The sequence below is a fragment of the Martes martes genome, assembly GCF_963455335.1.
Source record: "Martes martes genome assembly, chromosome: 7".
NCBI lineage: Eukaryota > Metazoa > Chordata > Mammalia > Carnivora > Mustelidae > Martes > Martes martes.
Genome location: NC_137894.1, coordinates 73209523 through 73224607, shown reverse-complemented (window position 1 = coordinate 73224607; position 15085 = coordinate 73209523). Strand labels below are relative to the sequence as shown.

Below are 15085 nucleotides of genomic sequence, written 5' to 3'. Positions count from 1 at the left end.
GGCACATGCTAGACCTGGCTCCGGTAGGGCCCGGGCGCTGAGCGCTGCAGCAGCCGCCGAGCCCGCTCCAGTCAGGGGCGGCTGCGCGAGCGCTCCTCCCCCCCCACCCCCCAGCAGGCCCAGGAGCCGGGGTCTCCCGCCCCGCCCGGAGAGGTGCGGGACTGAGCATGCGCGCCGCGCGTCCGAGCCGCGTGAGATCCAGCGCGCGCTCGTGCCCACCCCTCCCGCCGGCTCCCGCTTGAGACGCCCGGTGCGTGTCGCCTGGAGCCTGGACCATCTCCCGGGCTGGGGTGTCGTCCACTTTCCGTGCCATTCACTCCTCGGGCACCGTGAGCAGAATCCATTTCTTTTCTTTGTGGTATTGGGTACCCCTCCCCGGGTCATCCTTGCAAGGCCCCTTCCTTTTGCCTTACCGCTCGGGACGCGTTCAGCTCGTACTCGCTGACCCGGGACGCGTCCAGCTCCTACTCACTGACCCACAAGGGAACCCAGGGCCGAGGGCGATGCCAGGAGAGGACCTGGCCAGATCTGGGGGTGTTCATCCTTCCTCCCGCTTGCCCAGCCTCAAGGATCCCCGCAGCGTCCTTGGCACCTTCCCCGCGGGTGTGAGGCCGAGAGTATCACCCGGGAGTTCCCGGGCCACCTCCTCCCAGCTGGCAGTTCTGCAGACACATCTACCCCTGAGCTCCACGCTTAGGTGCTGGAGACAGGGAGGAGGATTAGGGGATGCAGAGATGTAGTCCACAAAGAATCTCTGCTTGGCTACCACACCTATGTACCCCACAATGAAAAATGAATACACCGATTCAAATTAACATGATCATCTGCATTTTATTTGCATCTTTCTTTGCAAGTTGTTGATTTTCCACCCAGCTTCCTTCAAACCCGTCTCCCTCAAATTCCAAGTCCAGGAAAAAAAGTACTGTTTTTTGGCAACATAGACTCAGCTTTCTCAGCAGGCCTGCCCTCTGCTCTCAGGGGAAGTCCCTACTCAAGGCTTCAGCAACAGAGCGAATCCTAAGACCATACCTCGACCACAGGGAAGGCTGGATCTTTTCACAGGGTGGAACTGATTTGGGGGGTGGGGCGGGGCATAAGGTGAGCAGTATATTGGGCAGAGGTGGGAAAGGCTAGTGGATGAGTGCAGGAGCTGTAGCCCAATCTCTGCCCCGGTGAGGCCTCTCCAAGTCCTCAGAGGCGGGATAGGGTCCCTCCACCCACTACCACTGTCTCCCCAGTGATGTAGCTGGCGTCTTCAGAGCACAGGAAAGACACGATGCCTGCACATTCATCCGGCTTGCCTATCCTGGGGAAGAAGGGCAACAAGGAAGGGAGTAAAAATCCAACAGTCAGCTCCTGAACTGGCCCACAGGGAATGAATTTGCTTAATCAAAAAGTATCAGGTGATTTATCCAGGACCAGTGTACAAGCTTCCTGTCGGTCAAATAGAGTTAGCTTGAAGATAAGCTGTTATAGTAAATACTGCATCCTGCGAAACCCACCACACATTATATTCAAACAGTATGGAGACATTTTTGTTTTTCAGACAACTCAGGACAGCAGAATCCCAAGTCATACAGATACACTGGTGAGCAGCAACTTTGTTTCGCCTGTGTGTATAATGTTCAAGTGTTGGGGAGTCTGTGAGACAGTAAACAGTTTGTTTTCAGTCACTGCATTTGTATAGCTTCAACTCACAGATAACTTTTTCAGGAATCTCTTTTTGTCCCTTAAAGTTAGGTTCATTTTGGGAGAATGTGCTAATTCTCGGGATTTGTATCCATAATTGTGTAGTTCGGGAACACTGTAACCTTAACTGCCACAGAACGCTCTGAGGTGGGTAGAGTGGGGACCTCAAACCTAGAAGGCCTGGATCAGTGTGGTTCTCCATCCTAGCTGCACACTGTCATCATCTAGGAGGCTTAAATTCCTTCCCTCCCGCCGCCCCGCAAAAGATGCCCAGGTCCTACACTGGACCAGTGCACACCCAAGACCAAGAAGCATGGGCACAGACATTCACCGGGGCTCCAGGATGACAGTACCCTGACTTGTTAATGAGTTGTGAACTAGGTGTGCAGCTCATGCCTGGCATGAGAGCAGTGCAGGGCACCTGAGGGCTTCTGGGATGTCCAGACCAGTAAAGAGTAGGCATTGCTGGAATGTGTCCTTGAGGGGACAAGACGGACAAGCCAAAAGCTGGAGAGAGATAGGGAGGTTAGAGGAAAAGGAGCCAAAGGGGCCTGAGCAGTCTGGCTAGCTCCGTGGGGAAGAGGGAAGAGGTGAGTTTTCTTTGCAAGGGGAGTTTCAGGCCTTAGTCCATCTGAGCTTTGGAAACATGGCATTTTACTCAAGGGGAACTAAAAAAAAAAAAAAAAAAAAGCAAGCATGGTTTTGGTCTTGGTCCCTGGGCGCTACAGATGGCCGAAGGTGGAGGCCACAGCCAGGTGGAGAGAGGAGTCAGGGCTTCTCCTGGAGCAGTGCTCTGCTGAAAGCTGGAGACTCTGTTTGGTTTTTGCAGTGGAAGTGGGCCCCTCACATGTGCCACTGTAGTGACGCAGCACACAAGGATTGCAAAGTATGTGTTTGTGGCAGGAGAGCGCATGCTCGTGTTGTCTGTGGGACCAAAAGACAGTGAGCTTTGGGCTGTGTGAGGGACTGGACCTTTCATCCTTGTCCTTCCTAACCCTCCCCTGTGTCAGCCTTACCTTCTTATCTGCATGATTTCTTTTATGCTCTCCTCCCTTTCCTTGTCCTTCCACAACTGCAGGAAAAAGGGACATCTTTTTATGTGGCAGAAGAGGAGACAGAGGGTCAGAGAGGGGAGGAAGTGCTGCCCTCATGGCAAATGAAAGGAAGGCTGGAGGGAGGCCCCTTCCACTTCCTAGACCTCCTCAGTTCCCAGTCACTCCCTACCACCGTGCTAGCGAGGTTGTTGCTGGCTTTCCCCAGTTCTCATCCACTTAAGGAGATATGGAACGATGTGAGCAGAGTCTGAATTCCGGTCTCTACCACACACCTCAAGAAAGGTGCCCGTGGGGTCTGATCCAGACAGGAGGCTAGTATGGAGGGGGAATGTTGAAAAGCCTGGGGTGGGGTGGGGCAGAAGATACTGGGCTTCGCTGTCTAGGAAGATGCCCCTTTGGGGTCCCCACGGTCCTCACCACTTGGCTGAAGCTAGTCTTAATGAGTCCCGGTGCCAGGCAGTTCACCCTAATGTTCCTTTGGTCCAGCTCTCTGGCCAGGTTCTTGGTGAGGCCCAGCAAGGCAGTTTTACTAACATTGTAGGGTCCCAGGCCCTGGGGAAAGGAGACAGTGGGTTAGTGTCTTTGTTTCCAGTTCATTTTTGGAAAGGGCAGTAGATAATAGGGCATTTCTAAGGGAGCCAGGTGAACCACCCCTAGGTTAGGGTTTTTGGAGGCAATGCATCTATTCTGTGGGAAGGGGCTTGGTGGTGTGATTCCAAAAGGGGGCATACACTTGTTAGGGTGACTAGGGGAGTGGAAAAAATGCAGGATGCGGGGGGGGGGACTGGAAGTAGCAAAGAAGGGGGATCTTACAGGAAATGGAAAGTAGGCTCCTATGGAGGCCACAATCACCACTGAGCCGCCTCTGGAAAAAGAAGAGAGTGACCCTCTTCCCAGTGGGAACCCTGGCCCTCAGCCCACATGAGGTCCGCTGCACCCAGGCTCCCTCTCACTGTCTGTACCCTCGCTTCTCCATCTCTGGCACCACTGCCTTTGTCATGAGGGCTGTGGCCTTCACGTTAATGTCCAGAATCTGAAACCGAGAGAGAAGGAGAAAGAACATGAGGGAAGAGCTGGAGAAGGCAGGGTGATGAGGACTCATGGCGGGGTTCCTGGGATGTTCTGGGGCCCCGGTGCAGACCTCAGAGATGGTTTACCTGGACATGGCAAAAGCAGAAGTTGAAGCCCAGGGAGAAGCCCCTGTCACTGGCATATTCAGCTAGAGAATGACCCATTAGGTTCGCGTGAGAAAGAAAGGAATCTGGTCCCTCTTGTTACCTAACCAGCTGCACATGATTTGGACTATATTAGCAGGGCCTCTTTGGATCTGAGCTGGATTTTCTGTGTTTCTCCCAACTAGGGAGAACTTGGAAGTGGGCTGGCCTACTGGTTCCACTCCAGAGTGGCCCATGCTGCCCAGGGAAAACGTGGCCTGACCTCGGGCACTCGGAGTCATTCCAACATTTCTCTGGCTTCTGACTTTAAGGAATTGGATATTTTTGGCCCTCCTGGATGGGCTGTCAGGCTGGCCATTATTGGAAAGTGGGATCATGAGGGGGCACTTCTGGGGCCGCTAGGACACAGTCTCCAGTCAAAACCCCACATCCATCATTTAAAACAAAGGCATGACTCTCATTTATATTGTTCTAGGCATGCTGGGATATGCCCCTACCAAGCTCCCTATGCCCATTTATTATTTTGAAAATTTTAATCTTACAGAAAAGTTGAAATTGAAGTATGATGAATATCCAGATATTGTTTACCTGGATTCACCAATTGTTCGCATGTTGCCCCATGTGTCCTATCCATGTATCTGTACAGTTTTTCCCTGAACTACTGAAGATAAGTTGCAGTCATCACAGTGTTCTATCAGTAAAACTTAAGCACTTTTCCTAAAGTATAAGGACATTCTTACATACCACCATCCATTATCACACCACGAAATTTAACATTGGTAATAATGATTTTACGTAATAGGCTGTCCCTAACAAAATTTCCCCAATTGTCTCCCCACATGTCCTTATTTTAAAAATCCAGAGTTTAATCGAGGATCAGCCATTGAATTTATATTTGATGTACTGTGACATTTTAAAAAATGCAAATTAAAAAGAAAAATCACTTGGTTTAAAACTGATTTTCATGTGGTCTTTATTCAGACAGCTCATGAAAGATGTTCCTCTACTTTAAAGAATATCAATCAGGAACTGACTCACTAAAGCACATTTGGCACTTTGGTCTTTATGTCTGTGAAACACTGATAAACAAACTATAATATTTTAGTATCCTAAAACTTCAGTGCTGAGAAGTTATTGATGACATCAGAGTGAAAAGCCAAACCAGGGGAGATCATAAAAAATTTAGCATTTCCAAATCATGTGGGAATATTAACCTTAGTAAACAAAGACAAATATTTTAATTAAGGCTTCATAAGTAAAATCTGTAGGTGTGTGAAATATATCATAAATGTAATTACGCACATTCACATAAAACCCAATATTCCACACTTGAATTTAGACATTGGGATCTCATATTTCCTTGACACTGCAGTTAAGAAGAAAAGTGCATGGGTCTTTTTCAAAAGTTTTAAGTTATAAAGCGGTAACTAAAGTCATTTTGCTTAACTAGCAGCTATTAAAGTTTTCCAGCTAATGCAAAATCATTCTTTTTTGGCCTCTGAAAAGGGGCCGGGGGTTGTGTAAGCTTAAGCGTATTAGCTATTAGGCAGATAGCTGGCATGTCTCTGTTGGAAATAGAGCTGGAATAAGAGTCTGGATGAGCACGTGGGGGGAGAGAGCTGGGGAGTGAAGCAGAAGAAGGCTAGCCAGGAGCAAACGGAAGAGCCAAACTGGGGAGAAGCAGAAATGAAAGGGGGGCAAGGAGAGAGGAAGCCACCCCCTACCTGCCCTTTACCAGGTGCACTCCAGGTGCATGCTGATCGCAAGGATTCCTCACATTTTACCAGGCACTTGACAAATGCATTCTAAAAGCAGCCTGAGTTTGTCTGGCTCTTTCTTGAGGCCTATCCCCTGCTCCTTTTATCCCCTCTCACCTTGTCCCACACCTCCTCGGTGACATCCATTAGGTTTCCAAAGAAAGGGTTGACGGCGGCATTGGAGACCAGGATGTCAATGCCCCCGTGAAGGCTCACGGCCTAGAAAGAGGAGTAAGGTCTGAATTAGGACTGCAGGTCAGTAAGAGAGGTGCACTTATCAATGTGGATAAAGAATTCCTTCTTAGGACAAAATGATGTCAAAATGATATCTCTTTTTCTTGAAACGTCTCTCTCCCCAGCTACCCTAAGTTCTGCTGCTAAACATTTCAGGTCTAGTTTCTATGCAGGCTTCTCTTCCTGTCCCCCCTTCTAGAGCTGTTGCTGACTTTTTACTCTTTACACTTTCCCTTTTGGGGGAGCTCCTTTGTTCTCATAGCTTTAGGTCCCACCTCAAAATCCATTTCCAGACCCTTACACTTTTTGCACCAAGTCCCAGCCCCATTTGTCCAAGTGCTTACTCTCCAGTTCTCCTTGAGTGAGTTACCATGCTCTCAAACTCAATCTGTCCATACCTACCTGAATAGAGAAACTGTTTTATTTTATTTAGTAATTTATGTTTATATTTTTTGGTATAAAGATTTTATTTATTTGTTTGAGGGAGAGAGAGAGAGAGAGCGCGCACATGAGAGCCTGAGAATGAATGGGGGGTGGGGCAGAAGGAAAGGGATCAGACTCCCTGATGAGCAGGGAGCCCACCACAAGGCTAGATCCCAGGACCCCAAGACCATGACCTGAGCCGAAGGCAGACGCTTAACCGACTGAGCCTCCCAGGCATCCCGAGAAACTGTTTTAGATAGACCAACAGAATGTCACCACTGGGAGCGGTATTTAGATCACCCAGCCCAATGTCCTCATGGCACAGGGGATGAAGCTGAGGTCCAGGGAAGTGAATTTCTCGGTAATGACATATAAGGGCTGGTTAAGGAACAGGAGGAGGCCTTCTCACTGTGTCTTTGGGGGAGCCCACATAATCTGCAGAGGGCACAAAGGTAGTTAGTTAGTGGTGGCAGATCTGAGGTCAGTCTCCCTTCTGCTGCAGAGCTGATTCTTAAAGAGTCCTTTGAAAGTGAGTTGGGATCACTAGGAAACTGGCTATGCAGGAGCCACAGTGAAGAAGACACCAGCCTGGGCTTAAAGCAGTTTCCCACTCAGTTATGATGTCATCTTCTCCCCCCCACCAACTTTTTTTTGGCTGGGAGGCATGGAAGATTCAAGGTGGAAACCAAGATTTAAACTGGGGAGGCCAAGAAAGGCACATCTCACCTCGCTAATAAATTGAAAGTAGGTGGCAAAGGCACGTGCCAGAGTAATGAGTGGTTGAACAGAATCTGCCAACAAAACAGGGCTCTGAGAGGAGGCTACACATTGGCCCGGAACAGGCAATTCGGATGCCTTGGGCGAGCAGCACTACGGGCCCTTAAGCACCTTTGTGCTTCATGATTTGGCGCATGGAGGGGTGTTATTAACTATGTATACCATCTGCTAGTTCCTGTTTTAACTAGTTATTCTTGCTAACTAGGTGCTAAGCTCAGTTGCTTCCATGCTGCTGAAGGAACGGCTTGGGCTGTCAGCATGTAAACTGAACAAAACTGAAAATCACATAAGGTTTTAAAACCGGTATCGATACTGTCTGGTGCTAAGTTTTGGCGTCCCAGCACCAAGCCCCAGTCACCTGCCTTGGCTCTGTGTAAGTCTCGCCTATGGACTTGCAACGAGTGAAGTGCACAGTAAGCTAGAAAGGGATGGGTGCTCTGCTCTGCGGCTGTGTGGTTGGGGGCAGGGAGCCTACAGCTCGGAGAGGGGAGAAGTCTAGGTTTGTTTGTTTTTTTTTTTTTTAAAGATTATTTATTTATTTATTTGACAGACAGAGATCACAAGTAGGCAGAGAGGCAGGCAGAGAGAGGAAGGGAAGCAGGCTCCCTGCTGAGCAGAGAGCCAGGTGTGGGGCTTGGTCCCAGGACCCTAGGATCATGACCTGAGCCAAAGGCAGAGGCTTTAACCCACTGAGCCACCCAGGCGCCCGAGAAGTCTAGGTTTTGACTGAGCAGAGAACCATAGAAGATTCATGAGAAAGGTGCTATGACCACCCAGGTGTCTTGTAAGCCTGCCCTAAATTGTGTGATCGCTACCCTAAAGTGGTTAGGAGTTGGGTGCTCTGTTTTTGGGTAGGTATATTTTTTAGAAAAAGTATAGTCAAGTGGAGAAGTGAGTGATCTGGATTCTGCTCCCCCATGCCTTTGAGAAGCTTTGTGGCGCAGATTAGGAAGCCACTGGATAGTAACCATTTTAAAAATTAACTTATTGGGGCGCCTGGGTGGCTCAGTGGGTTAAGGCCTCTGCCTTTGGCTAGGGTCGTGATCCCAGAGTCCTGGGATCAAGCCCCGCATCCAGCTCTCTGCTCAGCAGGGAGCCTGCTTCCCTTCCTCTCCCTCTGCCTGCCTCTCTGCCTGCTTGTGATCTCTGTCTGTCAAATAAATAAATAAAATCTTTTTAAAAAATTAACTTATTATTTGAGATTGAGAGAGAGAGAAAGAGGAAGCACGTGTGCTTGGGGGGCGCAGAGAGAGAGAATCTTAAGCAGACTCCCACTGAGCTCAGAGCCCCACATGGGGCTCATTTTCATGACCCAGAGGCCATGACCTGAGGCGAAATCAAGGGCCGGCCACTTAACCGACTGAGCCACACAGGTGCTCCTGATAGTAACCCTTCTTAAAGAGCAGCTTTCCCCATTATAGGGTAACAGTTGGCAACAGGCAGAACCCATCTCCAATAGCTAATGAGTACCCTCTTGGTCATTTTCCACCCTGACACTAGCCATACAAATTACTTGAGAGGTGTTGGTGTGTGTGTGTGTATGTATGTGTGTTTTAAGATTTTATTTATTTGTCATAGGGAGAGAGAGAGAGAGAGTGCACAAGCAGAGGGAGTGGCAGGCAGAGGGAGAAGCAGACTCCCTGTTGAGAGAGCCGATGAGGGACTCGATCCTAGGACCCTGGGATCATGACCTGAGCTGAAGGCAGATGCTTAATGACTAAGCCACCTAGGATCCTTGTGTGTGTGTTTTTAAAGATTTTATTTATTTGAGAGAGAGAGAGAGCAGGAGAGAGAGAGGGAGAATGCATGAGCAGGGGTGAGGGGCAGAGGGAGAAGACTCCCCACTGAGCAGGGAGCCTGATATGGGACTTGATCCCAGGACCCTGGGATCATGATGTGAGCTGAAGGCAGACCCTTAATGGACCGAGCCACCCAGGAGCCCCTAAAGGTGGTTTTCAACTCAACCCTCCTATGTCCCATTTCTTGACACTGCATTAGGAAGAAAAAAATCTTGCTTGGTTCCCACTAAACGTGTCTTGAACATATCCATTCTAGTATCACTGCCGCTGCTCTAGACCTGAATGGTAGAAACAGCTTCCTTGCTAACATCCTTGGCTCAGCGTCTTTTCTACTCTTATATATCCTCTTACTGGTGCCAGATTATCTTTTTCAAATATATCCATATTCATCTTGCTCAAAACCTCGTGTGGCTTATTTCCTCCAAGAACATCTAACCTTCTTTGGGAGGCTATGGAGCCCCTGTCCCTTATTCTTCCCACCAGGCCATTTTCCACCAGCACTCCTGAGCCTATGCTCTCTGCTGTGGATTCACGGTGCTCTGCTCTCCCCTTCAGGCCCTCCCTGGCTGCCTGCTCATTTTTCAGGGTCATCTGGAACCCTGTCACTCTTCCATCTGTCCAGTCTCACCTCCTCCAGGAAGTCTAGCTCAAGCCCTACCTCTGGGCCAGGGCTGTAGGACAGGGTAAGTGGACCTGGTAGGGGTGAGAGGTTGTTTCCCTGGCAGGATTTTAAAATTAAGTAGCTAGGCACATTTCATATGGCTAGTCACCAGTTGGCCCAGGATCCCAGATGGCTCTCTTCACCCTCAGGATCCCAAACTCAGGTTCTGTCCAGCAGCCTATGCCAGACAAGGTGACTTTCTTTCTTTCTTTTTTTTTTAAAAAGTATTTATTTTAAAGGAGGTGGCAAGGGGCAAAGGGAGAGAGAGAGAATTTTAAGCAGGCTCCATGCTAAGCTTGGAGCCGTCCATCTCAGGACCCCAAGATCATAACCTGAGCTGAAATCAGGAATCAGGGCCTTTACTGACTGAACCACCCAGGTGCCCCAACATTACTTTCTTGGACACACATTTGGCTCTCCCCAGTGCACTGCTAAATGGTTTCCCCAAAACGGAATGACTTTACCCTATCATACCACCATTTACCACTGTTTAAGGAACCCTTCTTCTACGATTACCAAATTATTTCTGCCAGCCTTCCAGTCTGCTCTACTTTCCATCTAGGGTAGTCTCCTTTTTACTCCAGGTAATAAAGTGTATGTCCTGAGCCTGAGGGAAGAGGGACCTCCTTTGCCAGATATTAATATTTTCTTGTGTTGCTGGAAGGCTGGTGCCAAGTCCCAGCTCTGACACTGCCTTTGACACTTTCTTTAAACTAACATCCAAGTGGGCATGAAAGACCTGTCCTGATACTAATGGAGAAATGCCTGGTGGTCTGTAGCCAGCTTGGCAGGTCTGGATTGATTTATAGCTCTTTCTGACTAGCTGTGGGGCCTCGGGACATTGCTCCAGCTTTCAGTGTGGAATGTTCCAAATGTTTGAAAACCAGGAGAATAGTCCTTGCCTTGCTTGGGTTGTTGTCAGGTTTAGAGATAACCCATGAAGGCTCTGGACAAAGAGAATAGCAAACGTAAGTGGCTGAAACATGGTGGGTTGCCTCACAGAAGAGGTTCCCAGAGACTTGACTCAACAAGCTAAAGAACAGCGGACTGATTATTAGTCTGTGGGTGGAGACATCTGTTTTGCAATCGCATTTACCTTTCTCATCTGCCCAATTAGATTGGAAACTACTGGAGAACCAGGGCCAGCTGTTTTCCTGTGTGACCTAAGGGATGATGCAGAGTTGAAGCATTAGAGTGGTTTTTTATTCTCTGACTGGGATGGGATGATTCTGAGAGACATCATAGTAAAGGCACACAGTAAAAATGTGTGGGTGGATTGGTACGCAGAACGACCGGTTACGTTTCAGTTAATAGTGCTGGCTTGCATCACATCGGTGTTGTCTAGGAAAACAGGGAAAGAGGCTCAGGCAGGCTCCCTTCCACCACCACCTGGCTCTGTGCCCATATCCTTGTTGCTCACCGTGGCCACCAGCCGCTCCCGGTCCTCAGCCTTCCCCACGTGGCACACGGTGCCCGTCACGCTCAGCCCCTCCCCCTGCAGCGTGGCCACTGCCCGGTCCACGTTTTGCTGCTTCCGGCTGCTGATGACCACATGGGCCCCGTCCTGGGCCAGGCGCCGCGCGATGGCGAAGCCGATCCTGAGGCAGAGAGAGATGTCTATCAGGGCCAGTACAGGGGGAAGTGGCTGAGAGATGAGCTCCGCAGTCAGAATGCCCAGGTCTGAATTCCAGCTCTCCCTCTGCATTATGTGTAAAAGAGCCGTTACCATACAGATGGACATGCTTAGCGTGTTTTTAGCACTCATTTACTTACTTTTCCTAGGGTTTTGTCCCTCCCCACCCCCACCCCCGCTAGGTTCTCAGGAACTGACATTACTTTCCACAGGGATCGCTGCAGTGACAGGCCCCACACCCTGCAGGGACTGAGGGGAGAGAAAGGAGCTAGGGGTGTAGCAACAGCCACTTGCATGATTGGAGGGTCTCACCTGAAAGAGCCCCTGTCCCCAGATACCTCCCTTACTAGTCTACATCATCTCAAAATTCTGTTGTTAATTACATGTGGGGGTGTATGCGAAAGGATGGGTCTCTAGTAAAAAAAATGTCCGTTTTTTACACTACTCCCCTGGGAGTAGGGGTTCCGCACTTTGCAGTTATTAGCCATTAGCATTTTGCATGCATTTTTACTTTAGATTTGTGTAATGCAGACATTTAGCAAAGTCCTGCAGGGACGAGAAACGGCTAGACAAGAGAGGTGGGTGAGAAACAGGCTGGGCAAGGGCAAAATGTACTGAGCTAAACAAAAACCTGGACACATGGGTCTTGTGCCCCGTCCAGGGAAGGGGCGCCAAATGGGGTGTCTGGAACATGTGCAGGGTCGAGGGAGGCCGTGGGATAGGATTTTTTGAAATCTGGACTGTTTTGGAATTCTGGTGTTTGGTCTTCCCAGACTCTAGGTGGGGCCACTTGACGGGGGCAGCCTAGGGCCCCGGGAGACTGAAGTGGCGCAGCTGAGCCAGGGGCAGCGGTGACAGGAGACTGGCAGAAGTGGGGCCGACGCAAGAGGATTCGGAGGCCCTGCAGGCCGACCACGTGGTTCCCTTCTTCGGGGGTCAGACTTTGCCCGGCAGTGAGGTCCACTGAGGACTCCGGCACGGAAGCAAAGGTCAAGGGGTTAGTACCTATTTCCAGATAGTGGGGGCCTCAGAGACTCTGGCCCCGGCACTCACCCGTCGGTGGACGCCGTGACTAGAGCCACCTTATTGGCGAGCGGGTCCCGGCGCGCCATCCCGGAGCTGGCCATCCGCACAGACCTCCACGCCCCGGCGCTGAGAGCGAGCAACGGTCCCGCCTTCCGCATGGCGCCGCCTCGCCGCACCCTCAGGGGACAATGACCCCAGTAGGCCAAGGAACGAGGATCCTGCCTCCTCCTCACTCGGCTCCGCCCCCCCCGGCTCCGCCCCCCGCCCTGCGGCCCCACCTCCGCGCGGCTCCCCGCCAGCCCAGGCGCGGGCCCGCTGGCTCGCTCGGCCAGGCGTCCGCCCCTCGCACCGGGAGCGGGCGGTGGCCGTGGGGCGCCCCCTGCCGGCGCAGGGCTGTCGTGCCCCGCTGTCCCCGGCTTCGCCCTGGCCACCATGGGACTATGCGGTCGCCCCAGATTTCCTCTAGGACCCGCTCCTTTGCGGGAACCCACAGACTTCCCCGTCCTCGGCAATGTCCTGCCGCTTGACCCTGCTATTTTTCGAGGGCCGGGGAGCTTTGAGTTGGCTGCTTTACCTTCCCAGAACTTCAAGATGGACCTCCATCTCCAGTAAAGTCTGGGTTTGCATACGTGAGATAGCTCACAAGAGGGCTAATGTTTTGAGATTGCCTGTGGTCCACACGGAGTCACCAGGTGAGGGTGGAGGAGCCTGGGAGAGAGATGTGATGAGGAGAAGCGGCTGGGCTAGGTCTGGCACTGCCCTTCACACACCGTCTCCTCCATCACGGCCCTGGAGGGCAGACGCCGATCGCTATGGTAACCAGTGTGCAGGGAAAAAGATCCTGACTGTACTAGACTTCTGGTACCTCTGCTTCAAGGGCCTGCCCCATTGTCGTAAGTGGTAGAAAAGGTGAGAGGGTCTCCCAGCCAGTGGTGGTACTCAATTCTCCCTAATCACCATGTCCCCAGGTCTTAGCCTCCATCGTGGTTCAAAAATTTTTATTGAATGTAAAAGCACTTTAAAAACTGGAAATTACTAAACACATAGTAATTATTGCCATCATAGAATTACTATTGTTGCTACAGCCCAGGCTCTTCAACTGTAAACAGGACGCTGGGGGAGATGATGAATAAAGTCCTTTCAAGCTATAAATTCTGTGTTCAAGACTTCACCCTACACTTCCGCCAAGCAGGTCCAAATGATCTCCCTTCTGGGTTTCTGGGAGAATTAATAAATCTGGATGGCTTATGGGATACCGTGGAAAGGCCCCCAAGAGACCTAAGTGTCAGCGACTGAATTGGTTTAACCCAGTGGCCTCCCAATGCTAGACTGAGAAGTGGTGCTGATCTATGGGAAAGTTTGCACTCATTCTAGACAAACTGAGGGAGAGAAAGACAATATAGTGAGTTTCATAAAGCTAAGCTTATTTAACTTGACAGTTCCTTATTCAGGGATGTGCTTTTGCTCCTTTTTCTTTCCCCTTTTTCCTTTTCTTTTCTTGGTGTTAGTCTTTTTGTTAAGAAAAGATGATGAAAGCAGATGGGTAGGTTGAGAAAAGTGTTGTTAGTTGGTGAAATCACCAGTCTGGCAACTAACTCTGTCAGTCCTTACAGTTAGAAGAGAGAGAATCCTGGTCTGTGCAATTCAGTTCTGGGAATTGCTGTTTAATAGAATTCATACTTGCTAGAGATTCATTTAGTATATGTGTAGTTCTGCAGGGCAGCTAAAAAGGGATTTCAGTGTTCAAAAGGGGAAGTCTGGGTAGCAAGTGATCTATCAGGCAAGCACTGGATTTATAGTATATTCATCAGCCGAGGAGCTGCAGCTGTGGTACTCAGCTTTGGTACTTAGCACATCCTGATGAGATAAGAGAGCTTGAGTCTAATTTTCCCCATGTCCGGGGAAAACTGACTCTGACTGGTGCCCCTCAGTCTGAACCTCGTGAATTATTGACAACAGAGGCTGGATAGCATGACACTCCTCTTCCTCCTCCCTTGTTCAGAGCTAATGCACTGTGGGAACCCTTCCCAGTGCTCTGCACCTGTGGACCTGTGGGGAGAGTATGGAGGAGGATGGGAACTTGGGTTCTCAGGGCTCTGGGTTCACAGAGACAGGCCTCCAGGGCAGATCTGATCTCTCTTTGTATCCTGCCCAGAGGTGTGCAGCCAGATCCAGCAGCTGAGGTTGGGGCAGGGAGAGGGAGCCCACACCTCAAAGAGCAGAGGGTTCTGAAAAAAGAAAATTCTGGCCTGGGAGCTTAGTGAACATCACATGGCCCCTCCTTGTCTGGGCAGGGTTGATATTGGGTCTCCAGTGCCATTTCTTTGGGGAGAGCACAGGGGGCATCAGGGAAGAGATCTGTGGACAGGAAAGGGCAGAGGGAAGGCAAGGGGTGTGGGAGTCTCGAGCTCCTACTCTTCATCAAGTTGGTTTGTTGGAGATTGGGGGTGGAGTGGGGGGAGTAGGAAATCTTTGAGGGAAATACAGGGGTGTGTTGGAGTCTTTTGGGAATGGGAAACATTAATAGGCAATGGGATTGCTCTTATATGTATGGAGGTAGTACCATTTGCAGGTCTGAGGAAATGCCTTCGTTGTTGGGGAGACGCTCCCATCTTCCTTAAGGGGTGACTGTTCACCTGGGGTGGAATATAAATCTTGCGTTTTGCAATAATCATCCTAGACTGGTCATTTACACAGGTAAGGACTAGGCAGCAGGGGAGGGCTGGGGAATAACTGTGACCTTTACTGAATGCCCACTTATTAAGTGTGGCAAGTGTTTGGTGCTTTTTATAAATTTTATTGAATATTTCTAATCTGGTGAGGCATTTTTATCCCCACATGTGAAATCATAGTGAG

At 50.1% G+C, this 15085-nt stretch overlaps 1 protein-coding gene across 1 annotated transcript; it reads right to left on the bottom strand.

Moving 5' to 3' along the window:
* Positions 1 to 811: 811 nt before the first annotated feature.
* LOC308345950 (dehydrogenase/reductase SDR family member 4) lies at positions 812 to 13372 on the bottom strand. Its single transcript, XM_080808533.1, has 8 exons — positions 12257 to 13372; positions 10991 to 11168; positions 5794 to 5895; positions 3707 to 3777; positions 3558 to 3609; positions 3162 to 3296; positions 2706 to 2761; positions 812 to 1306 (listed from the first exon to the last, which is right to left on the bottom strand). The coding sequence occupies exons 1-8, from the start codon at positions 12661 to 12663 to the stop codon at positions 1192 to 1194; spliced, it is 1116 nt and encodes a 371-aa protein (XP_080664659.1). The 5' UTR covers positions 12664 to 13372; the 3' UTR covers positions 812 to 1191.
* Between the last annotated feature and the right edge of the window lie 1713 nt (positions 13373 to 15085).